The sequence below is a fragment of the Alosa pseudoharengus genome, unplaced genomic scaffold (genome assembly GCF_046254945.1).
Source record: "Alosa pseudoharengus isolate Yale_2024_CS ecotype anadromous, Long Island Sound unplaced genomic scaffold, YU_APseudo_1.1 YU_APseudo_1.1_scf_9, whole genome shotgun sequence".
Classification (NCBI taxonomy): Eukaryota; Metazoa; Chordata; class Actinopteri; order Clupeiformes; family Clupeidae; genus Alosa; species Alosa pseudoharengus.
Window position 1 is genome coordinate 18,979,672 of NW_027468881.1, and position 27,674 is coordinate 19,007,345.

General features: G+C 41.1%; 1 protein-coding gene across 1 annotated transcript in view; it reads right to left on the reverse strand.

The window, feature by feature from the left end:
• Positions 1-10,266: 10,266 nt before the first annotated feature.
• The window catches only part of cpne5a (copine Va), a 101,604-nt gene continuing 84,196 nt past the window's right edge, over positions 10,267-27,674 (reverse strand). Inside the window, exons 15-21 of the mRNA XM_076276851.1 lie at positions 24,301-24,347; positions 22,721-22,902; positions 20,993-21,120; positions 17,946-18,048; positions 12,149-12,206; positions 10,906-10,979; positions 10,267-10,455 (exon numbers count right to left, since the gene is read on the reverse strand). Of these exons, the coding sequence (XP_076132966.1) occupies positions 10,267-10,455; positions 10,906-10,979; positions 12,149-12,206; positions 17,946-18,048; positions 20,993-21,120; positions 22,721-22,902; positions 24,301-24,347 (781 nt within the window). The remainder of the gene's footprint in view (positions 10,456-10,905; positions 10,980-12,148; positions 12,207-17,945; positions 18,049-20,992; positions 21,121-22,720; positions 22,903-24,300; positions 24,348-27,674) is intronic.

Sequence of the window (27,674 nt, forward strand, 5' to 3'; positions counted from 1 at the left end):
ATAAGTTTCATTTCCAAGGGGCTGGTTAGGCCCCTTGGAAATCAAAACTATGAACTATGGGTGTGGTTATGTCACCATCCCATCTTTCTAAGTCAGGTCTCCCCTTCATCAGGATAAGATGACATGTGAAAACTATTGTTTATGTATAACAATAAATCAGAGATGTTGAATTGTAAAGCTATTGATTTCTTGTCAGTAGAAATGTCACCATCAGCCCATTTATTGAGAGACAAATTGGCAGACATTTATGAATCATCATGACTGTTTGCCCTTCTATTGTGTCCCTCACGTAGTATTGATGTGTGAGTTAGTCTGTGAGTCATTCCTCCATCAATGATAGACTCAGACTTCAATGTCTCTCTCTTGCTGTCTGTATTTCTCTTTCTCTCTCTCTCTCTTTCTCTCTCACACACATACGCACACACACACACACACACACACACACACACACACACTCTCTCTCTCTCACACACACACACACACACACACACACACACCATACCAAGTGTACTCATTGATATTTGACAGGATATGTTTTATGTACACATGGCCCTTTTGCTCATTCTTTCATGAAAAGCCAATTAAGACAGAGCTCATTGATATTCTGCTTCACTGTTTAATCTTACTTATTTGATGCCCCAGTGTCCCTGCATAGCTGTGATAGCATTAGAGTCTGTGACATGGTTGTCACAGTCACCATTGCAGGGCTGTTATTTTTTTTATCCTTCTCTCTCTCTCTTCCCACCTTTTTTTCTTTTCTTTTTTGCTTTTGAGTGATCAATATTGCAAACTGCCCTCATTTCTTGGAACATTGAGCGAGTCACACATATTATTCTGTTCATTGAACATAAAAAAACAAACACTTCCTGTGTTTTATTTTAAAAAGAGATTATGAGTAAGACTGATTCTTAAATGCCTCATATATTTAAGACTTTAAAATATAATAATGCTTTCTCTGCGTGTCACATATTGTCATTGGTGTAAAAAGGACATTTGAATGTTATTTTAGAAGACTCATGTTCAAAGATGGAGGCACAGCAGTAAATGGCCAAACAACGGTCACTGCTATCCTCGAGGAAAAAGAGCCCATTACCGTTTCTCCACGGAAAGTAGTAAACAAGATTGTTAAAAAACATATTAAACTGAACTGCATAATACAATCTCCAGAATGTGGGACATAGGTTGGTTGCACTATTCTGTTGTCTGTGTCCATGATTTGAATAGTATAAGGATTGTTTTAGTTCAGTGCAACCACGGTACATAATTACCCAAGTGACATGGTTATGAAAGGCAACAACACCAGATTTGTGCCTTTTTGGAGGACTAAATGCATTGTACCATCTTGGCCCTTCTTGGTACTGTAGCTTGTAAAACAAAAACTACTGCATTTCCTTGGTTTTACTTCAGCTTCAGCCATAATGAAAGTATTTTTGACAGAGTGTCACTTAAAAAGATGAGCAACAAGATAAATCAACATTCACCTGTTCGTCATAACATCATCCATTTCATCATCAATCTGATGTTATCTGCAACCAACCAATCAGGCATTTCTTCTTTTTTCATTAATTAAATACTTCAAACATTTGTCTGATTTGCAGTACAGTACATTACATTGCTGAAGGAACTTCACTTAAACAATGCAGTGCAGACGTAATGTATAGAAAAAGATCAACTTGGCAGCATGAAAGGCAGCATAGCCTGCAATGCTACCCATGCATACATGTCTGAAAATTACACTCTGTTATTAATAATTAAGAGACAAGCTGCCTGGCTCTAAACCTCCGTGGAGACGGTGCCTTTACAAAGTTCTATCCCACAATGCCTCATGATTTCTGAATGCTCTGCACAGCTGCTGGGTGGAGTGCATGGAATAACACTAGAACATTATGATGCCGCTTGCCTGTCTCCTCTGACAACATACCGGGTATTTTATCCAATATCATCTCGGCTGAAATCCTTGCAGCAATATTCTGTCATCAATCACAACTCCAGGCACTGTGTTGTGCAACTTGCGCCATGCGATGTGTCTAAACTAATCTCACAGCGTAGCAGCTGAAAAAAGACGTGGTGGTGGTGACAAACAGTGAAAGAAATTAGAGGATGGTAGAGGATGGGCACCTGTGTTAGTTAGTTAGCTAGCTCTCATTAGAGCGTTAGTTTGTTTGGTAATTAGATTGTAAGTTAGTCAGATAGTTAGCAAGAACATAGACAGTGAGACAAAGAAAGAGATAGTAAAAGAGAGAGAATCTGGAGGAGGAAGAGGTGGAAGAGGGGGGGAGGAGAAGACGTGCTTCAGAGAGTAATTTACAGCATGCAGCATCTACAGCTCTCATGCCTCCCCAGGTGGTTGGTTTGATGTGTCAGCAAAGCAACTCATTATACAAACACACTCTCTGAGAATGCACACACACTCTGATTAGAAACTAAAACAGAAACACACACACAGACACACACTCGAGAGACAACAATGCATTTCCCACTTCAGAGAGAAAACACTCAAAATACACTCTCAAAGAATGCACAAAAGGAGAATACAGAATAAAACACTCTGATACACAGTCAGATGTTACACTATAAGAATACACACTTGAAAAGACACACTTAAAATCAGAGATAGGCCTACACATTCAAGGACACTTGGCATCAGAAAATGCATTCTCAAAGAACACACACTGTGTTTGTGAGAATACACTCCTAGGAGGCAGTGATCTCTCTTTGTGTGTGTGTGTGTATCTGTGTCTGTGTGGGTGGGCTGCTTGAGGCCCATTGATCAGGCTGGAGGCACAGAAGGCCTCTCAGTTTAAACAGATCGGACAACTATAATAAATGTGTGAATGTGCTCATTACAAACAACCAGGTGCCTTTCCACGGGTATATGTCGAATGGATGGAGAGTGAGTGAGAAAGAGGGAGAGAGAGATTTTCATGTCCTGAAAGTTGTTGACAACTTTGTTCATTACATGAACCTGTTTTTCTCTCTCAACAATGCTGAGGAGTAATCTCCCAACCAACCATTATGTGATTGCCCATGACAGTCAGATGAAACCATAAAACAGGACGAACAAAATAGAAAAGAAGCTGAGTAAATAAAAAAATACTGGTCGATAAATGGCCAATAAACCATGCCTACGGTACATGAAAATGACACCTGCTGTATGTACAACTTTCTTGGATAGGGGGTATACTGTACATACTGTATTCCACCTGAAGACTGGATTCCAACATAAAGTATCTGCACACATTTTCAAATTCTCCTCCTCAGTATGAACATCAAATCAATGTCTGATTGTACATTTGAATGTAAAAACCCACTGTAAGATCAGGAAAAATATTGGTGAACTGCAGTATACATGTTTTTCCCTGTCTTATATGATTGTCTTGATTACATGGTAGTGCATACAATCCCCCCTTCATAGTAAATGAGAAAAAGAAAATTCAAATTTTGTAAAAGTTTATTTTATTATTCATTTTCATTTAAGGCAATCCAATCCAATACAAAGTTCACAAACCACGTTATGACAATGACAATGTGTTCCATGTCTGGTATAGGACTTATCCACCATGCAAACAGGGACATCGAGAAAGAGAGAACTCCAAAAAACAACTAGAGAGGGAGCAAAGCTGGGGGGGAGGGGTTTAAATAAATCCAAAAATGTTCAAATAAAACAAATAACAGGTGCACAGCATGCTGCGAAACTGTTTGAGAAGAAGCTCGGATCCAGTGAGTCTTGCAGGCTATTCGACTGAGTGAGAGGATGGGTGAGTTCACCATATCCTGGAGGAGAAAGAGAGACAGAGAGAGAAAGAGAGAGAGAGACCCAAAGACCTAGTGGCATGTTTGTTTGGCACTAACATGCACACTGTCCAAATGGTGCCACAGAAATGTCCTGTTTTGGGCACTGGACACACAGTCCATGACCTGTATAGTGCACTTAAGCAGATGCTACTCTCTATAGCAGGACAAGCCTTGAGTCCATTTTTAAAGTAACAGGTGAAAGCAACAAGAGTAAAGTCAGGTCTTTGTGATCCATGATGGCCTAGAGCACCAGGCTGTCACTGTAGCCTTTAGAATGTCTTTTGGTTCTAGAACCTGATCACATCAAACAAGCAATGCCAGAAAACCATGAGGTAAAACAGTCTTGACCAATCATGAGCCTCCTTTACCATTAAAATCTCAAACATCAGCACTCAGACAACAAGCAGTGCCATCTGGGCTAAGACTACAAAAAAATTATGTGTTCCTGCCCAAAACTGTTTTTATCCCTTTCCAGAGGAACCGAAAGTGATGGCAGGGAACTGGCGCGTCTCCACTCTGACAACAGCTGCTTGCTTGCATTTGGCATCAAATGTATAAAAGTCTCATAATGACTGACACTGTACACTGGAGCCTTTGTCAACATAAAGCAATCTGAGAGCTGTCCCTGCTCTGTGATAAATGACAAATGAAAGCCTACACAACACAAATAACTACATCTAGGCTGACTGCATGGTCTTCTCCATCTGTTTGCTTCATCCAGCTAGCATCTTAGATAAACTTTCTTACAGAAGGCTTTGTAAAAATCACTTAATAATCTACTTCATATGCAAATAAACATATATAATTTACAATATAAATAATCCATTAATATTCATTTCTAACAAATATACTGTATGTTTACATACCTATAGAACTATAAGTCTTCCTCTGGCTAAATTAAAAAGAGCATCAGCATTCATATATATAAAGTCACCTCTGTATTGTGTTATCTGTGAAAATCATCTGTAATCTCTGTTTGGGGATATGCAAGTGTGATTCCTAGGCACATGTGGATCATTGTGGATATTGGATAATGTGTATCATTCACTGGTGAAAGTCACCAGCACCGTGCGTATCTAGAAAACAACTGACTTTATAATGGAATGGGGTTGCCCAGATCCGTGCTGGATCTGTACCAGATTACGACCAGATTAGGGTCAAATTAGGGCCATATAAGGGCCAAATCAACCCAATTAGAGGCAGATCAGAGCAATATCAGAGTCAGATCAGAGTTAAAGTATCATATAGTATAGTCCAGTGATGGCTGTGGGCAACCACTAGCTATTTGATCCAAACGGATCTGTGAAACATTAAATAATGAAATATTTCAAAACTACTTGCAAAAGAAGTGAGCTCTGTGATATCTCGTCAGTTCTAAACGTATCTTTGTAAGTGTCCAATTTGGGTAAAACATATTATTCAAACTGCATTATGACTCAGTCACTGAATTCTGTCACTCAACCCTTTAACTTGAAACATTTGTTTAATCCGCTCACTGACTGTCTGCAATTGCCTACAAAATCACTAATACATTTTTTTTCTCTAACAATCAAAGGAGAGGTACAAGTAAGTACTGCATGCTTTGCTTTGCAAGCAAAATATGAAAGTGGCCACAAAAAACTTTAAGACTGGGGACAAGGGCATTCAGTAGAGATTAACTAAACATTCAGATAACAAATACAGATCTCCTGAGAGAGTTTAGGTAAACAAACAGAGTTGCATTTTCTTGATGGGGAAGTCTGTTTGTAAAAAAAAAAAAACTAAATAAGAGCAGCTACTGTCCAGGGTCCTGAAATGGCTTCCAAGTTTTTAGCAGGAAATCCTGGGATGCTACGGGATATTATGTTATATTATGTTGAGGTGTGAGAAAGTTAGTACTTCCTAAATGCATGCAATATCCAGCCGTTGAGGTTGAGACAGAATCCTAGGTGGAGTGGTAGCTGTCCAGGGTCCTGAACCTTCATGCAAGGGCCTGGCTGGAATTCCCCTATAAGCATGCCATCTGTCATTAAGGAGGTGTTATCGGGTGGGATATTGACTGAAGCTTGGGATGAGCGACTAGAAGAAAGATTTAAGCGGAGCGCATATTGCTTAAATGTATGAGTAGTAGGCGTTTCATAGCCCTAATAATGCAGTCTATAAAGCACTTCTCATTCTCTTCTATGTGGAAACCCTGTGAGGCAAAGATGTGTAGTGCTGTCAAAGCATGTAACAACACTGTGCTCTAACCAGCTCTGAGTACACAAAAGATTTGGTTAGGTGCCACAGGAATGACTACAGTTGTACAATGGTGCTGTTCTAACAGATCGCATATGGCAAAGTTGATTATGGTTCTGTGGTGGGGCTAAAGGCATTAGTATTATACTACTACAGGTATCCTTTCCCCATCACTGGAGGGAAATATGGCAGGTTTCAGGATCAATTCCAACCTGTCTCAAAACACACACCATGTCTCTAATCTCAGATAAGTGGTTGCATTTAAGTACAGTGTGTTCTCTGCACACATACGAGTGTGTGAGTGTATGTCTTTTCTTTATGTGTGTGTGAGGGAGAAAGAGGGGCTGGTGTGTGTGTGTGTGTGTGTGTGTGTGTGTGTGTCTGTGTGTGGGTCAATGCTTTGAACCGGTTAATAATGTATTATTACAATGATTCAAATATTTTCTAATTGATAACTGGTGCAGAGTTTGCGCATGTCTGGGTGGTGGACTTGCTGGCTATAGCCTACGCAGTGAACTGTGAACTGTCTCTATAAAGTTAATCTTAAAGTGAAATGTGTCTCCCTATTTGTAACAAGAGGAGGTAAATATTGTGCTGTGCACCTTATAAATGTTGGTCTAAGACATCAACTTAATTAAGTTTTGAGTCTATCATGTAAACTAGAACTAGGGGCAGGCGCGCGGGAACCTATTTTTGACCAGGGGTGCTGAATAACAAAAATAATGGATGTCCGACGACCCCCCCCCCCCCACACACACACACTCCGAGTCCACTGCGCCCACCCTAACCCCACAGAAGCGCACTTGACATCATTAGCCTATTTCAGTATAGCTAAGGAAAATTACTTTTCTGATCGTCAAAACCACACCAGAGATGTTAGGTAAGGGATAATGCCCGACGAGGTGTCCAATATCAGAAATAAATGGACGACGCGGAGGCGTGAACTGTCCGACGCAAAGCGGAGGAGCAATGCTGTGGAATGTTGTTAAGTCACAGCTGAGCGGACTAACTCAGGCGTTGTCAAGCAACGTCATAATAATTGTATAGGTGTAGGCTAGTATTGATGGGTTTCATCAGGTCCCTTTCCACAGGTGTATTAATCAAGCACCATGCAGTCTGCATTGATAATCAAGGTGCTTGATTTTATACACCTGTGGAAAGGGACCTGATGAAACCCATGAATATCACTTTTTAAATGACACCCTTTTCAACCTAGACCATGGTATAAGCTTTAAATATAGGCTAATAATCAGGCTGCAATGATCTCGCAAATAATTTCTGAATAGCCTAAAGTGTGTCGTCTCCACAGCAAGTATGTGTCCTAATAATTTCTATCTTAGTGACTAGGATAGTGAAATGATTTCACTAGCTATACATTTATTAGTTTCTTTCAGCTTATCCATGCTTTTTTTGAATGTGTAAATCGCATAGAATATGTAGGCCTATATCAACCGTAGGCCTACACACTTGATCGCTATCACATAGCTGAAACCACGCTACGGTTCTTACGGTAGCCTAACTGACTCAAGTTCACGTTGATCTCTATAACTGTTCATTTTTAGTAGCCTATATCCGAACCTATCCATAACCCTTTTTTGCTATTTGACTCATCATTTCACATACAAAAATATAAATAATGTCAGACAGCGAATTAGTAATTATTTGAAAAAATATATAATAATTTTTAAAAATCTATCTCCTGCCAGCAGGGGGTGCTGCAGCACCCTCAGCACCCCCCTTCCCACGCCCTTGACTAGGGGTGGGTTGCACAAACAAGGATTACGTTTTAACATGGATTAAATCAAGGTTTATTCATCAATCCAGTTGCACCATACTTTAAACCTAGTTTATAAACCTATAAAACCTAGTTTATACTGTAGGCAGGTTTACATTTAAACCATCCTTTTAATCTTGGTTGAAATGTCCACATAAACCTGGATTCATTTTAATCCTGTTACTCGACTGCTTTAAACTCAGATTTAAATTTCAGTTAGGGATTCATTTTAAACTTGCTCCTGAGGTGGTTTAACTTTTTGAAATGGCTGCATATATTAGATGGATTGAAGAAATCGACTAAAGGAAAGTAAGAGACAATCTCAACCCTATGAAGTTTTATGATGATAAGGAATTCATGGATTCAAGGAGGTACCAATTCAACAAGGAATCTGTAATAAGATTCAATTTAAAAATCACAAACGCAATTAAACATGGAAGTGACCTGATTATCTTCAAACTAGGTTTAATGGATAAACCTTGATTTAGTCCAGGTTTAAACTTAGTCCTTGTTGGTACAACCCACCAGCCAAGGTTTTAATCACAGGTTAAGGTTTTAATTGTGGATTTGTTAAACCAGGCTTAAAATTAAGTGGTGCAACACAGCTCAAATTAAATTCAAACCTAGATCTACAAATCCTTGATTAGACATAAACTAAGATTAATTTAATCCTTGTTGGTGCAAGCCACCCCTAACATTGAAAATTGCTAGCTAGCGACATGCTAATGTGACCTGTATAGCTATTAGCAAGCGTTAACTGTGGCGGTAAAAGATATGGACACAGCCATTCCGTAGACTTCAATAGAGACGTGTGAAGCCAATTTGAACCCATTTCCTCTTGGTTGACTCGCGCATAAACAGTCCAGGAGAGTGAGAGTTCGCCCATGGAGATTTTTTTCTTATGAACCAGGAAGCGTTAAAATGCTACCGCTTAAAACTACAAGCTTTCAGGTGGCTATTAACCGTTTTTTAATTTGATTCTAACCGGTTCGGGAACAGTAATTTCAAGGCGGAACGCAATACTGGAAAAGTTAAAATACTGATTCTGCTAGGAACAAACAAATGAAAAAAAAAATGAAGCCCTGGGGCTCCGTAGTGTTTGTATTTAACATAATTAAATATTAGAATGAAGGGGGTGGGTGTGGGGGGTATTGAAATTGATGTTTTTGTGATTTTGAGCATTGCTTTGTTTGATAATAAAAACAGTGAATTCAAAACAAACAAACAGACAGAATGAATACTGATCTATTAGATCAAAAATCTAAATGTCAGACACATTTGCACAGTGCTGATTGATCAAATACATATTAGTGAATACTGCAACCTGGTGAGAGAAGAATTCTGTAGTGACAAATTCTTTAGAAATTATTATCTGAATACCTATTAATCAGTAATACCAATCCTATGAATTTAGTTTAACAACAGAAGAGTCATTCTGACTGATAATTTATGCCTATTATCCAATAATATTCATTTTAGTGAGTTTAGTGATAGGGAAGTTTTGTAGCAATACAATCATCTTCCACAATGCTTTACTAATGCCCAAGGTTGAGAAGCAAATTAATGAAATGTATCTGAATTGTGGTTGATGTTGGTTTGTGATACTCACTGATCCCAGCTAGAAGAATAATATTGTGCTTTTTTTGTAAGAATTGCAGTCAGTGCATTCACTAAAAAAACAGGGATTTTTTTTGTTTTGTTTTAAATGAGATGTTTGCCACTATTAGTCATGATAAGGTATATTCTTCTTCAGTTGGAATTGGATATAGTTAGCCAGTATAGTCCAAAGAACATATTGCACAGTTGATAGTGTTGAGTGTTGATAGTGGCATGCTTTACACTAGTATTTACAGTACAGAGGCTTCTAATCATTTCTGAGCTACAAAAAACTTATCATGGGATATACGTCTACAATGAGAAAATCCTAAACATGAATCTGTCCATCAAAGTAATACATTTAAAACTAGTCGCCGTCACCATCTAGACTTGTGTTTTAGAAACATCCTCAAGTCCCTGTTGCACACACGTTAAACAAGCCGTCACATTGAACGCATATGCAACCCCACATGAAGCAATCCTCATTTAAATAATCATCTGCAGGTCTATGTAAACACTTAGCTCCCATCCCAGACAGACACCAGTTGCTATGCTCTGCTCCTGGACTTTCTTCTCCTGTGCGAACGCTTGAGTGTCCAGTAATGTTAAAGCTTAAAAGCCCCAATTCCCTGATCTGTGGTCAGTACTGATGCGTCGTCCATCCGCTATGTATGACTCTCAAAACACAGGTAGGAGTCACATGTGTGTTTGTGTGAGAGTGTGTGTATGTGAGTGAGTGAGTGTGTGTCTGTATGTGTGTGTGTGTGTGTGTGTGTGTGTGTTTGGTGCAGAGGGGCTGGAAACTGGATGAAAAAATGAAAACGCTGCTGTCGGTTGGCACACCTGGGGCAGGTAATCTCGTTCGCACACAGATGGGGGCTCACTCATACGGCCACAGGTGAGACAGGGGTAGACGGCGAGCAGTCTGTGGGGGTGTGGTGAGGCTTGATGCCCTTGGACTTCATGTAGGAGATGAGCTGGTCGGGGATCTCGGCCAGCACGTCCTTGGCCAGCCGGGCCATGCTCAGCACGTGGTTCCCTGTACGGTCCATGTAGTCCCGGAACGGCACAAACTGCAGAACACGTGGCACAAACACTTTTGGTGGTAACATCTAATCTAACATCAATCAAAACTACCGGTAGTTCAATTACAGTCTAGGAAAGCCATTCTTTGACATACTGTATAATTTAAATGATATCTTCACATTAATGGGCCTAACATATCATCGTTCGCAAAATGGGCCTAATCAGTTACATAACAAAGAAGATGACGGGTTTCAAGTTTCACAGCTCAGATATGTTGTTAGCTGTTTGGATAAGAAAAATGTAAACAAAATCTGGTGAAATTAGAATGCCACCTATTTATGCCAGTAATAATGATATGATGCAGTTGCTATACTCCTTTGCCATATTGTAGTTTTTGTAGCGGGTTGAATTAGTGTTCTGATGTTCTTGATCATATTGTGTACCTTATAGAGGTTTGAAAGGAGTTAAGTGGTAGTTGGGAGCGCTAGCTATAGTACCTGAACAATGTCTCTCTCAGCCAGCTTCCCTCGTGAGGAAATCCTGATGTCATCACCGTCCAGTTCCACCATAGCTGGAAAAATAAACTCAGGTCAGTATCCCTGTGAAGTTTAAGTTGCAGTGCGTGTGTGTGTGTGTGCGTGTGTGTGTGTGTGTGTGTGTACCCTAGTCACTATCCCAGCTAAACCTTCTGTTTGAATAAACTATGGCCACAAGTGCTTACAAAAACACAGCACCCTAATTAAGTGAGAAGCTCCTTGCTTCAACCGTGGCTAGCAGATGTTGAGCTATGCTAATGCTCCTGAGCAAGCAGAGAAACGTGTTGCGAGTCCAACAGCTTGCCATCTGCACAATACCCTTTAACACTACCCTAAATTGCTCTTAAAGCCCTGGCATAAACAACTGTGCCTTTCTAACTCGAAAAGTGTTTACATCCAAATCAGGAACGGTACGGAATTGTGTCGAAGAGTTGGGCATAAGGCCTCTAATTGGGGACACTGTCCAGAGAGTTGGCAAAACAAAATAAAAGCATAGTTATGCTTTAGGTGATGATACACAGGGCAGCTTTTTGAGCAAAGTTCTTGAGTAGTGCTACAGACAGGTGTAATTCAGGCACTTTGCCAACATTATTTGTCAACAAATTGTTATCTGAAAAATTGGTATGATCATCCAGCTGGATCGTCAGGAACCTGTCATACCCTTGCCCTGTAACTTTGCTTTAATAAGCTGGCCCAAGTCTCTTCACTTCTGATCCTTGATGATTTAATAATGTTAAACGTGTAAAAGGGGGAAACGTTATTGAACGAGAGTTTCCTGCTTCCATTGATTTTGAAAGCACAATCAAACGCCATGAGAACATATAGCACTTGAGTACATGAATACATAAGTACATTAATACATGAGTGTATTCATGTAGTCAAATTCATGCATTTATACAATCAAGACTTGATTATTGCAGTGCCCTGTTTTCTAGTCTTTCTGACTGTGCCACTAGAAGTCTTCAACTTGTTCAAAATGCTGCAGCTAGAATGCTGCCCAAAAACTAAGAAATGTAACCACATAACACCTGTATTAAGATCTCTAGAATGGTCACCAGTACAAACAAGAGCTGATTTTACTGTAAGGTTCTCCTTTTAACTTTTGTCTTTTTTTATATTATTTGTAAAGTGTATTGAGACCATGTTGCATGGTGATAATGCACTAAAAACAATACATTGATTGATTGATTGATTGTAAGCTTACCATCAAACTCGGCTTGTCCAACTCCAACAATGATTATGGACAAGGGCAGTTTAGCACCCTGGTCAAAACGAGAAGAAGATTTTAGACTCCACATTTCATACCCTATCGACTGACACCCAAACACAAGAATTAATAACATTTCATCACGTCGTGTCAACTTTTCAGTGGCACTCTTCATAAATGCCATCCAAATCCTCTTTGCCCTTGATTTGTTTTTCATTTTTGGAGTCATCACTTGTGCCTGCGAAAAAAGGGGATTAAGGACCTCTGAGGGATCTACATAATACACCTGCAAAACAGATAAGCTGTTCATTATGTCCTAACAGATAAGGGGAAAAAAAGATGTTGTTTTACCACCTAATAAATGGAAATAAATAAAATGGAATACACTCATTTCATGAGTCTGTTTATAAATCTAGCCTTGGTTGATTGACAAGCCATACAGTTTGGGAAAAAAGCCTCAATGTAATCCAATTTAGTGCTGAAACAATTGAAACACAATGAGAAACAATCTTTTCACAATAATCAGCATTTGCGGCTGAAAGTCTTCATATAAGGCAGAGAACACTCTCTTCTATCTGAGTGATTCACAAAAATCAACTTCATTTCTTAACAACTCAACATATTTGAATCATTCACTCTGAAACTCTCTTTTTTTATTATTTTAGTTTGAATTCTCAGTTTTCATCAAAGTTTCAGATCAAAGTCTGTAAGATAAACCCACAGTTGTGCTCTAGCTCAGGACAGGAGGCAAAATTGAACAATGAGCTCAGGCGTCAAATTATCAAAGAATGGAAACAAACAAAGCCTGTAAAACACAAAGAGGCAAATCTGTCATTTCCATAACCGTGACAAAGTCAATGCACACAGTATCCTCCCATCCTGGATGGTTGCTCAATCACATCAACGCCTTGGAAGCCTTTTAAAGCAATGCATTTCAGAGGTCCACAATGACAGAAATGCAAGGCGCAAGAATGATAACCGCCCTACAGCCCTAATCATTCAATACAATAAAACAAACAGCCTTTTAGAGAGAACACAGAATGCGGAGAAATCCGTCAGTCATGTAATTGTGAGGAATTAAATGTGTATGGCTGCGTACTGGCCTCCCTCTCAATCACCTCGGCCCTTGAAACCAGGCAGAGAGACGTGAGGTATTAGCAATGAATCTTAATGTATATTTGCAGAGGAGGAGTGAAGGTAGCAGGAATGAATAATCAGGGTGTGTGTGTGTGTGTGTGTGTGTGTGTGTGTGTGTGTGTGTGTGGTGGTTAGTGAGTGTAGTGTGTGGGGGGTAATAGCTAGCTGGGGTTGCACTAGCTGACGAATGACTGGGAGACGTAATGGAATTGGTTAGAGTAGGAAATACCACTGGGGGATTTCACACACAAATAGATTGTCACATAAAAGAGAGCGTACAGTCATAACCACGCACACACATACACAAACACACACAGACACACACAGAGACAGACAGACAGACAAATACACACACACAAACTGGTTATTATCTCAGTTAATCAACGGGGACTCTCTCTCTCTCTCTCTCTCTCCTCCTCCACTGTCTACAACTTATGTCAGCACTGCACAAAGCCTGGTCTCAGTGGTACAATTTACACCTGCACACCCTCATCTCTTCCTTCCCAAGTAGCGACTCCGGGAGCCATTAAAGGCCAAAACCGCAGAGCAAACTCCCTTAAGCCCTTTCACAGGAACCATTATGGCTCAACAATGCACTGTAAGGCTCATTATCTCAAGCAACTGAGGCCAAGCATCTGGATGCTTCAGATGGTTACTCACTACTGCAATCTACAAAATGAATTGAACCGCAACCCCAAGCGTAAGGCGTCGTTATTGGGTTAGCCACGTATGCTAATGAAACCGCAGGCCTCTGGTGTATTGCCCATATGTATGTACACCAATTACTCTGCGAATGCTATGTGTAACTATGAGACATAGAGCAGCTGTTAAATAGGGATTCTTGGGGACAACTGAAGGGGGTTGAACGGGAGATGCTGTTTAATGGAAGTCTCGAGATCTTGAGAGGCATGCACTGCAATAACAAAGAAGAGTAAGGGATGAGTATGTGGGGGGAAAAGCGCACTTAGTATGGGGAAACACGTAAGGGATAACGGCCGGCAAGGTGTCCTGATATTAAATAGCAACTTACAAAGAGACAGAGAGAGAGAGAGAGAGAGAGAGAGAGAGAGAGAGAAAGAGGAATTTGAGGTTACAGCTGAGAGCATCTCGATGGCCAGTTGAGGCTCTCCGAGTCCATGCAGCACGGTAGAGAGGGCCTGCTGTCCTGCTACTGATCTCAGGTCAGCGGTGAGAAGGTGCACCATGCAGCGCTGCAAATGGGCTCCTGCTGCTTATCTGAGAGAGTGAGGCCAGAGCTGTGCCTATGGCTTTGACGTTCAGGTGAGCACAAAATACTGATAAAATACAGCAACACACTTCCCTACGTGGTAAGCCACTGTAGAAAAAAACACCATCAGAACAAATGAAGAGTTTGGTTCCAAAACGCTATATCCACCAAATATTTCTTTTTTTACATTTTGTTTTCCAAGTAATTTCAGTAGATCTGTTATTTTTATTGTTTTTTGATTTATCTTTACTCAGTCAAAACAACAATGGCAATTTCATTGATATTACCTGATAATACACAATTACATAGCCTGACTTTTTAATGTTTTTAAAAACGGGGATATAGCGTCCATAACTCTTCAAATGCTGTACAGAGGAGCATTACATAGTGGATCCTAGTACACGGACAGAGGGGCACAGAGAAGCATGTGTGGGACGGATGTCTTTAAAAAGTAAGAAGTGGGGTGGCAATTAATATTGGCCTCTGAGGGATGGGTTGCATTTAAGCATACAGTAAGTGGAAGAGCTAATTGGTACTCAGAGGTACTGTGGAATTTAGTGGCATTGGCTGAAACATCTACATTAGAAACAATGCCTTTGGCATTTGAGACATTCAATTTCATCCTATATACAACTTCCTTCAGAATATTGTGTGTAAACCCATAGCATATACGACATTTATTCAGGTGGCAGACACTTTTATCCAAAGCGACTTACAGCAATTGAATAACATTTAAGCTACAGTGCAGAGGAGAACTTACTTAGGAATGATTACTGCATTATCACTGCATCGGTCAGTCACCTATATGAGACTGATCTAACAACTCCTGGAATATCATGATACTAAACATGTCATCAGACAACTCCTCGATCACACACAAATGGGCTCTGAAAAACCCAGGTTGGATTAATCAAGCTCACTACTGTTGGAGAGAGTAGGCTACAGTACATCAAGAGCTCTAATTCAGCTCTCTGTCATGTGTGGAAATGCACCTGTTCACTGCAGTGGGTTTAAACCAGGAGAGAAACTGAGAGAGAGGGAGAGAGAGAAAGAGAGAGAGAGAGAGAGAGAGGAAGAGGCTTCACATCAAAGGCTGCATATTCAGCATGCAAACATTAGTTTATCTGAGGGATGTGAGCGGAGTACACATTAATGCTCACAGGGGGAGGAGAGTGAATGATCACTGTCATTTATGCGTTCATTCAGCCCAGTTTAAAGGCACTAAATAAAGTAAAACTAAATAGTAGTGCATAGCAAAATGAAACATTCTAATGAATGGCCAAATCACACTGTATGTTGTAGAGAACAAAAACACCTGAAACTAATATTTCATGAATTAAATGCATTAGCTGCAATTAATAAAGGATCTCATGGTGTGTTCATCTTATTTAATACATCAACTAGTGTTGGGGATACTTTAATATCATGTTACCAAAAAATAAATATAAGTAGTGAGGACCTACAGTGTACAGTACATATTCATGCAGTGCTATGTATACTGTGAGCTCCCTTGATGCTCCAAAATGGTATTAAAGCCATCTGGCCTTAGATGAAACAGGTGATGGCAGGTCATTGACCCCAGATGGCAGACTCAGGCAATGGAAAGCAGCAGACAAGATCTTAAAAGGAAGGTGTGGCTGTTCTAAAGATGTGAGTAACAGTCGCAAATTCCCTTTAAATCCAGTCTGCTGGAATATCAACGCCAATGGCGAGCTGCTGGGCTCCTCCGATGCTTCCATGGTGATCCGTCACAACACTCGCAATCTGCTGTAGGACAACACAGTAGCACTCCTGCTGCCTAGCAACAAATCAAGCTTTTGACACAAAGGGAGAGGGTAGTCTAGAGCCCTTGACATGCTTACCTTTTTTAACCACGCAACAACAAGGTCTTGTGTATAAAGGAAGAGCATGTAAGATCCTACATACTGCCTTCCAAGCACAGGATTCAATACTAGATCAAACACTGGAGAATACACAAAGATATGACTAGGAGGAGTATTCAGCTTTCATCCCGTACGCTTCTGAGTGATAGTTTGTGCCTGAATAATAAACTAACATGATGACACGCACCACCAAAAACACATCAGACAAAAAAAAAAAATGCAAATGTTGTCCTGAAATATTCAAAGAAGAGAAAGTGGAGCAGAGGCGCCCAGAGTACACCCAATAGCAGACAGCAGAGAGGACGCTGCCAAGCTTCTCCACAGAGAGCAGAGAGAAAGTGAGATGGGGAGGGGGGAGGGGGGGGTAAAGGAGAGAAAGCAAGGAAAAGAAAAGAAAGACAGAGAAAACAGGGAGGAATGGAGAGAGAGAGGGAAAAAGGGAAATAAGAGAAAGACATAGAAGGGTGGTGGGAATATGTAAACAGGAGAAAAAGGGGCTGACCAAGAAAGATACAAGGGGAGGGGGAGAGAGAGAGACAGTCAAAGAAAGAGAGAAATAGAGGAAGGGAGGGAGAGAGAGCAAGAGAGAGGAAGGGAGGGAGAGAGAGAGGAAGGGAGGGAACGAGAAAGAGAGAGAGAGAGAAAGGGAGGGAGAGAGATGTGAAAAAAATCTCCTCTGTTTGTGTCCCAAAAAGCACTACACAGCTTCAAACAAATAAAAATACCAAAAATGAACAAGACGCAAAGGGAGACATGAGGAAAGTAAACAAGAATCACAGTGTGTGTATGTATGTGTGTGTGTGTGTGTGTGTGTGTGTGTGTGTGTACCGGTGTGTGTGTGTGTGTGTGTGTGTGTGTACCGGTATGTGTGTGTGTGTGTGTGTGTGTGAGAGAGAGAGAGAGAGAGAGGAACAGAATGTGTAATGTGAAGAAAGACAATCAGAAACCAGACACACAGACAGACAGACAGACAGACAGACAGACAGACAGACAGACTGTGCTTCCATCATCTCCAGACTGCAGTCTAGCAGGCCTAGCTTCTAACGTTAACGTTATCTCCAGACTGCCAGTGAATTCACCGGGTTGGTCAGTTGCTAAAGAACTTTGTTGGCATTGCATCGGTTGCGAAGACACAGCTCTGTGCGCAGTTTTCACGGATCATCATTGCCCTTGGACATTTTCAGCTGGTTTGGAAATTGGACTAATTTTAACATCACTTTTTCCCCTTTTAAAATATATTTTCTTTTTTTTATTTGTTTATTTGTTTTGTTGTCTGTCTTGTATGTCTTGGTGTCATGGGTACGCTGGCGACTACGCCGCTCCGTCCGGCATTTTTTGTATTTGTTATTTTTTAAATGTATTTGTCTTGTGTTGATGTCATGGGTACGCTGGCGACTACGCCGCTCCATCCGGCATCTTGTGTCTTGTTGTTATGTGTCTTGTTTGTGGAGCGCTTTGGATTGCACTATGTGCATGTTAAATGCGCTTTAAAAATAAATCTGACTTGACTTGACTTGACTTGACAGACAGACCAGAGAGCACTCACATTGACAATAGCCTCTTTGGTCTGGGCCATGTCGGATATGACTCCGTCTGTTATGATGAGCAGGACGAAGTACTGAGAACCATCCTGCACAGCTGTGGCGTACCTACAGGGCAAACAGAAACCATGTTATAAGGAAACAGAACAGAACAGAACACCCTAACTATCTGATACTCTCTCATTAGACCTGTGGTTTGCGGATGAGAGGTTGGCTTATCCCCTTAAAAAATGAAAAAGACTTCAGTGGAAGTGATGTGAATTTGCACCTTAGTATTTTTCACAAGGTCTTGCATTTTATGCACAAAGCTGAATGGGAATTTCAGAGTTCACAACAATTAAAGATAGGGTAAGCAATGCTAAGCGATTTTAACACGAAACACGTTTTGTAACATTCAGTGAATACCTCCTCAAGATCTGCTAGCTCTCCATTCTCTGAGAACACTAACAAAACAGTCCTTTACGCAGCCAGTCCCCCAAACAACAACAAATCACTGTGTGGAGTTTCTTGGGGAGGACTGAACTACCTTCGAACTACCTTTCCGGAGTGTTTTGTTTGGTTTTTGGTTCAAATATAATGTACGTTGCTTTGGACAAAAGTTTCTGCTTAGTACCATAAACATAAACAAATGTGACCTCATCCAGCATTGGTTGGGCAAAAAGCTGGCAAATCTCTCTTGGTACTGGTGAGCCTAAGCTGAGTTTTTTAGAAAAGTAAGACACACAGGAAAGGAGCATGTCCAGCCTTTGATCTCTGCTGCTGTTACATATGGCTTACAGACATGGCTCCTGACATTCTGGTATTCCTTTAACTGAATGCTGTGCACAAATGAGCTCTGGACTGTCGCACTGAGCTATACATTTAACACAATCAATTTCCTATTCCATCCTCGGTCCCATAGTTCAGTGTGTCGGTGAGCTTGTCATGACTTTTGAATGCTGGAGCATCACGCGGGAACAGAGCCATACATCATACATTCACTGGCAGAGGAAACCAGGTTAGGGTGCAGAGACAAGTCCCCATGTCCACCTCATTAGATGCTGCCATTATAAAACAGGACACTGACACATTGTAACAAAACCATTAGGTACAGTGTAACCAGGCTTGGAATTTCACCATTCTGGGGGCAAGGCCACTTGGCCTTCAGTTGGGCATATTTGGTGGGGGGCACAAAGGTCACATGTCAGGGCACCAAGGCCAAAGTTAACTATACAGTAGTAGGCTATACAAATTATCAAAGTTGTATTTAGCCTATTCACTGCAGTAGACCTGCATCACTGTATGAAACATTACAAAAACATGAAACATGACATATTACATAGAACTGTAAATCATCTGATCATCTAATATTTACAGATATCTAGGCTATAACATTTATTTTATATTTGGCCTGTTATGAAATCATGTATTGAACAATTTAAGCACAGCTCAGCTTTAAGAAACTCAAATAGCCTAGATGCATGCTTAGCATTTTGTGATCATTAAGGCTACTTTCACAAACTCTTAGTCAGCTGTCCTCTGATTTACCAATATCTAGGCGATATTTGTAACATTTATTTTGTATTTGTCCCGTTATGAAATCATGTGGAACAATTTAAACACATTGTAAAACTTAAAGCCCAAATTTGGAGACATCCATGTATTTTGAACTTTACTGCAAATTCAAATTCTGGAACGGCTAACTGTACAGGGGACTGCTTTACACCTTTGTGTTCGGTAAGGTCTCCTGTTTATTCTGATATATGGATTGTCATGTGTTAAAAGAAGGGTTCGTAAAGTATTCCACCGAGATGAATAGGTGGGGAGATCATGGGACGCAAAACCTTCGTAGAATGTATGATTAAATTGAATTATATTATTTACTTTTCTCGCGAACCGTTCAACACAGCAATTATCGGCTAACATCGTTTAAAAGCTGAGAAAAAGCTCTTTCATGTGGTACTTGTGATGTCTGTGTGATGAATAGGCTACTTCGCGAGTAGTTCAACTGGGAATGGGTGAATTTGGACGCACTTTCTTTTTTGCTCTGTCACTTTCTCCACTGCGTAAAAGACTAAATTAATTTGCGCTGTGAATGCTAAGATAATTTTGACAGGCCACAGGCTAAATAAAAATCGCTATTAGTAGGACGCAAAGCAGAATATTGAAAGAAGGGGGCACCAAGGCCACCGTGGCCTGTAAACCTCTGATTTTCAAAGGAGCCTCACGGCCAATCCAATGGGGCTACGACGGCCATGGCCGTCGTGGCCGCCGTGAAATTCCTACCCTGAGTGTAACACAACAATAATCTTATGGCATTATAACAATGCCATTAGTCACAATGTAACACAGTAATTATGTGCTTGTTAAAACACCAAGTACCTACAAATGTTATACAAAAAGTTGTACAGATATAAAGATGTATACAAAACACGGTTAGCCCTGTGCACAACATTTCTGAAAATATTATTAAGAGTTTCTCAAGAGACTTAGGGAAACAATCAATGTCAGGCTCTGTTTTTTTTTCCAACAAAAAATAATTTATGAACTTTCAGAAAACGTGGCCGTCCTTGTTCTGACACAAATTTGTCTATGTGTGAGAGAGGAAAGTGACATTTCCCCTATTAATCACCAGCTAAAGACTCTTTGCGATGATAAGTGGATTCAGGCTGGACCCCTGGGTCATATGTCTTGCTTTTCATTTCAGCGTGTCACAAGTCTGCTCTTTGGAGATGACGTTTCTAATTAAAACAGTGGCAGGGGGTTATCATTATCTCACAGAAATCAGCCTCTCTGTTGACCTGCGCACCGCTTGTCCTCAGTTATCATACGACACACGCTAAATAAAATCTGTCCACTTATCACCTGACCTCTGAATCTAGCCTGCATACTCACAGGCAACATGTCAAGTTTAAAGTCCTCTAATTCACTTTCAGTGCACAAACATAGCCATAAATCGCCGGCATTGTGTCTTGGTGGATGATTAAGGTAGCGATGATGAACTTTTATTTTGAGTTTCATGCATAACAAATGGGATTGAGCGTCTTTTATCTGGTTTCGGGTGGATGCTTACCGAGCCACGTGGTTGATGATTGGAGCAAAGTTTGTCGGCCCGTAGAGTTGAACCGTCTTAAGGCTCTGGTGGTACGCCTCTAAAATACCCTCAATTCCATTGCAGTAAGGGTTATCGACAATGCCATTCTGTAAGAGAATTCAAAAAGCTATAAGAAATATCTGGGTCACACTTTGCTTGCATGGTCTCCTATAGATTGTGTAGAGATGGTTAGATTATAGACAAACTCTGCTTACACTTTGTTAACAATTTATGGTTAGGGTTAGGGGTTGGGTTTGGTTAAGGTGATGTTCAGTGATTGTTTGAAAATAACTTGAATTATTGAAATATTGAGTTATTAAAATAACTTCACTTGAATTTCAACAAACCCTCTATAAAGTCTATCAGACTATCCAGGTAAAGTGTTATCAAGCTCTGTCACTGTGTGATCATGTCTTTACTGTGTCTACTTCTTTCAAAAGTGTCTGCTGTGTGTGAAACAATAAAAACACACTCCTCATGCTTTCATCTAGTGATTCACATCTTTACCTAAATATAATATGCCTTAATGAGAGAAATGCAAACTGACAGTCTCAGCAGTGCTGAGGAATGGGGCACTTTGGAGGCTGTAGAAACACTCATTAATAATAAAACAGAGAGACCACCCCAGGGGCCCAGTGGAGATGAAAAATGGCTAAATATGCAAGCACAGGAAGTCTGCATATTTACAGTAAGCAAGTAAGTGTGTTTGTAAGTGTGTGTGTGTGTGTGTGTGTGTGTGTGTGTGTGTGTGTGTGTGTGTGTGTGTGTGTGTGTGTGCTTGAGAGAGAGAGAGAGAGAGAGAGAGAGAGAGAGATGTTGTGCTATAAAACTCTTGCAGATGAGTTTAAATCACAATGACTTCTCATAACTGACTCCTTAATCACAGTCAGTATAAGGACCTCAGTAATGAACCTGCCAAACTCACTTAACAACACTCACTTACTCATTTACCTCAGAGACCACGCTTAGCCACACAGTACATTCACACACCAGCCAATCACTCACACACCAGAGAGTGAGTGTGAGTGTGAGTGTGTCTGTGTGTGTGTGTGTGTGTGTGTGTGTGTGTGTGTGTGTGTGTTAGCTTACACCTCAGAGACCTTGCATAGCCATACAGTATATTCCTCAGTCATCAGCCTTTTACTCACTCACTAGATTACAGTTGGATTTAATAGCCTAGCGCCTCAGAGAGTTGTCCTCCACTGTTGCTGCTCGCACTCTCTCCTCTCTCTCTCTTTCTCTCTTTCTCTCTCTCTCTTTTCATTTATTATAAGTGGGAAAGGAAACTGAGGATTCTTCATTAGAACTCTGGCATGCAAATGCAGCGAGACATTACAGCTGCTTTGATTAGCGGTATTGTGTTAGCGCCCTGAGAGCATTAGCAGGCAGAGACACTCTTCTGGTGCTAATGAGCTTAGGGCTCAGCGTCCAAAATGGAGACTGACCGACGCAGTATCAAACATTAAGACAGTAAGGAGAGTTAATGGGCTGAAGGGGTCAGATTAGTGACGGAATGGAGAGGTAACGAGGACGACACACATTGTGTGTGTGTGTGCGTGTGTGTGTGTGTGCGTGCGTGTGTGTGTTTGAGTGTGTGCGTGTATGGCTGTGTACATGTATGTACGTGTGTGTGTGTGTGTGTGTACGTATGTTTCTGTGTGTGTGTGTGTGTGTGTGTGTGTGTGTGTGTGTGTTTATGACCCTCACCAGTGGGAACTCATGTGAGACTCTGCCATCAGGAGGCAGCTTGGCTCCGAAGCCCAGTGCGGGGAACATCTTATCGCTGTCGTAGTCCTGGATGATCTCCCCCACTGCCTTCAGGGCCATGGCGTAGGCGTTCATCTGGTAGGGGTTCATGTAGTGTAGGGAGGTGGACTGGGATGGGTTACCTGGGATTGCCGAGGAAGAGGGGTGGGTTGAGAGTTATTGAGTCATGAATCAAGATGAACAAAACACACACACACATACACACACACACACACACACACACCCACTTCATCAAAGCCAGGTGAATAGCCCAATGTGGAGTCAGGGAAAAGAGTAGGATGTCAACACAAAAATGTCAACTGAGCTACAATAAACCTTTCATTACATTGTTATAACGTTATGAAGAATTGTTTAATATACTAATAACACAGGTGAAATAATACAACTATATAACTCAACTAGTCTGTTATCTCAGCCGATGATATATTTCTTTTGATAAATATATGAAGAGTTCAGATGCAAAACCCTCTAAATCTGTCTGACCACATTTAAATGGGCCTTTTTTTATCAGGCTCCTATAGTTTTTTGCCTACAAATTGATAGTTCAGACCAGGAAGAGAGTAGTATTTAGCGGGTTTTGAAGCAAAATTGTTTGATCAACACATACTATGTGTGGAGAGCATTCACCCACCATCGCTATTTCATTATTGACGGATGTGGACAGTAAGGCGTTTAGAACTCTTCATATGTTCACATGTTCACTGTGCTTACACTCTGTTACTCAGTATGTAAAATATAATAGCATATATTTTTTTAAAAAAGAGTTGTGCATACTGAGTGAGTTAATCCTTTCTAATCCTCCAACAGAAATTGTTACACAAAACAAGCCCCTAACTGTTGAGAGGTTTGTCTAACGTTCTTTTTAAATTACCAGGCTCAATTTTGTTAAACCGTTGAGGGGATCTTGCCCGGCTTCGGGCCAGATCAGAGCCACATCTGAGCCAGATCCCCCACCCATCCAAGCACTTCCAGGAACAAGCTCACCGCTGCATCTGGATGCAAGTGCTAATTTGATTGTGATTGCATGATTGCTGAATGAAGTATTGCCGGTGTGCCATCAGGCCGCCCAGCAAAGTAAAACTTCACTAATTCATGCAATTACTCATAAGAATCCAACCCTGTTAATTGCAAATCAATTTGGGGGAGGAATGTTTACAGGTAATTATTTAAAACAGGGGTCAATAGCTGAGCAACTATGCTGGCTTTTATGTGCACAACAAAGCACAGCCAACCACAGACAAGAGCGAGAGAGAGAGAGAGAGAGAGAGAGAGAGAGAGAGAGAGAGAGAGAGAGAGAGAGAGAGAGAGAGAGAGAGAGAGAGAGAGAGAGAGAGAGAGAGAGAGAGAGAGAGAGAGAGAGAGAGGAAAACAATTTAAGCAACTTGTCTTGTCTTGTTTACAATGTGTGCACTATCTGAAAATGCTAACAGGAAAACAAAATGCACTGTCAGGGTGGTAGCACGGACACAACATGGGGAAAAACAGCCTCAGTAAATGAAAGTAACTGTGAGAATACTTACCGTTAGAAGCAGTGAAATCAATAGCCACTGTAAAATGGATCTGGGTGCTAAAACAGATAGACAGAAATAGAGAGCAAGAGAGAGAGAGAGAGAGAGAGAGAGAGAGAATAGGATATCAAGATGAGGATCAAAGAACGAAAACAAAACTCTTCAGTCTGACAGACAGGAGAAGTAAAAGTGTCTAATGCAGGACCGGGACTCTGAATCACTACTGCACGCCAATTGATCAGCTTTGAAAATTGCTTTGTTGGGAAATGGTCTATGTTTTTGTAACAAGTACATCCTGTGAAATGTTCCACCTTTCTAAATCTACTAATGAAACATGTAGTCAAGTATGATTCAGTTTTTCTAAATCTACTAATTAGACATGCACAAGTACATTATCATCCCATATTAACATAGCTCACAGATGTTGCTCTTGTTTGAATGGTAGGAGTTTGTCCAAACTGTTTCAAAAGGAAAGAGAAACATTATATAAAATAGCTAATAGTAGTAAAATACATTAAGTATAAAGGCATGTTGAGCTATGCTAAGCATGTGTGCAAATATATAGACATTTTCCATTATATTTTGTACAGTACTGTCACAACAAACTATCTATTTCTACTTCAATTTAATAAAGGCAACTCTATTCACAAACCACACAGCCCTTCACTGGCACAACCACTTAACCACCTAACCGCAGAAGCCAGACCCAGCCATATCCCACAGCCCACAACAACATCAACCACCTAACCACGTAACCACAGAAGCCATATCCAACAGCCCACAACAACATCAACCACCTAACCACAGAAGCCATATCCCACAGTCCACAACAACATCAACCTCGTCCACATCCACACCACTCCACACCACATCCCCCAAGATCACAACCACTGCCATCTATATTCTCTTCCTCTACTTTCTTTTTCTGCCCCCCCCCCCCCACACACACACACTCAATTTGATTTAATTCAATTAAAGGAACCATAAGATTGTGGCCAAGACCGGTACTGCAATCACTTTCAAATTACTGTAGAGCGGTGTATCCCCTCCCCCTCCCCCCTGACTCGAGGTTGCCAACTCGGATGCCGGAACACTACTGACTTTGTGATTAGTAGTTAGGTGGAGGGTGGCGCATCAGGCCAAAACATGACATGACATGACAAAACACAACATCAACATCAGTTGAGGGCTGCAACTTCACTTTTTAAATGACAATATCCTGGCCGGACTACTGTTGTCAGTGATATAAGTATTTGAAATGAACATGATTTCTAGGGCATGATTTCTAGGAACATGATTAATTGAAATACATTTCTTACATACGGTTCCTTTAAATTCAATGAGTTTTACGTTTTACAATGTTGCCAAAGCAAGAAGAGAAAATTACATCAAGAGATGTAAGATTACATCAAGGGATGTACATGGAGAAAATTACATCAAGAGAAGAAAATAATTAGCATTTAATAGTAATAATAACAACTCTCTCCCTTCCCCCATCCTCTCTCTCTCCCCTCTCTCTTCTCTGCCAATAATACCTGAACTGATTGATTCTGTCCCTTCCTCTTCCTCATTCTCACTCTCATATCCATGACTCCCATTCTCTTTCCTTTCCATTATCATTCTCAGTCTGTATTCCATGCATACAGTACATCGTCTTTTACGATCATCTCTCTCTCTTTCTCTCTCTCCCTCTTTTAAGTCCTGAGGGTGATTTGGTCTTAAGTCTCTCCTGCTAAATGATGCAGAACAGGCTCCCACACACTGCACAGGCCAATGGGCTGCTACACAGGTGATTCCAATTCCTGACACACACACACACACACGCACACACACACACACACACACACACACTTAGAGAAAGACAGAAACAGAAACACACACACACACACACACACACACACACTGGGAGGAAGACAAAAAGACAGAAACACATACTGTAGATAGATAGATAGATAGATAGAATAGATATATACTTTATTGATCCCCAAGGGGAAATTCAAGATGCACACACACACACACACACACACACACACACACATAGACAGACACACTCATACTGAGAGAGAGAAGGACAGAGAGAGAGAGAGGACAGAGAGAGAGAGAGGACAGGTATTCATTAATTTCCTCACATCCACACACTACATGCACAGATCCTCAAGCATGTATATGCAATACATAAACGCACTGCAAAGCAGTACCCTGAGTATGGCACAGCACGGGAATCACTATTCCTGCTTAATTAGCCAGTCAGTGATGACACAAACAGTGGCGCAGACACTGACAGCAGAGAGGCATGAGGTGAATGGCAAAGCCAACTGGACAGGCTCATATGGAAATGTCCACTGAAGGCATGCAGGCGGCGTGGCAAATCATCCGCTAAGCGGCCAGTCAGGCCAGCCTTGACCCGGCGCACAAATCACTTTGAATCCACGACATGAATATCAATCGGAGCCACCAGTCACAGCCCACACACACACACACTGTACAGTACATGCATGCACGCACACGCACGTGCACACACACACACAAAAATTTGCACGCTCATGCACGCACATACAGAAGCCACATGAAGGTCAGAGAACATTAAAGTACAATAAAAATCCCTTTCAAGAATTGAAATCTGTCAGAACAAAGCCTAAAAACAGCCCCTGGTCGTGTAGTGATTTTATCGAGTGTGGAGGGAACTTGTGGTGGTACACACACACACACACACACACAAACACACACACACAAACACACACACACACACACACACACACACAAACACACACACACACACACACACACACACACACACAAATACACACACACACACACACACACATACACACTGCGCTCCCTCTCTCTCTGTCTGAAGGCTTTCTGTGTCCCATTCAGGCTCATTCATTCAGTGGCTCGCACGCCTGACCTATGGGATGTAATCCATGTGTATGTACACAGCGAGCCTTGCGTGCGGTCCATAATTACATTGCTCTGGTGTGCGCTATACATCGTGTCAGCCGGCCACTTTACACGTCTTTAAATAAACCTCACTCTCTCTGTCGTACGTCATGCTTTATTCATGAGCCCACTCTCTGTGCAGACAAGAGCTGGATAAAATACTGTTCTCTCATTCTCTCTCTCTCTCACTCTGTCTCTCTCTCTTTTTTTATGTCACTCCATCCTTCTCCTTGTGGTCTCCTCTACCCTTCTCTTTCCCTCCGTCCCATTCTGTCCTTAACTGTTTCTCTCTCTGCACCGCTCCCTTTCCCCTCTTCCTCTTCTCATCACCCTCTCTCCATCTCTCCTTCTCACTCTCTGTCCACCTTTCCCTTTGTTTTACTGTGAGGGACACAGACCAAGGAAATGGGTCATTAATTAACAAGCTTGCACATCAGTAATGTTCA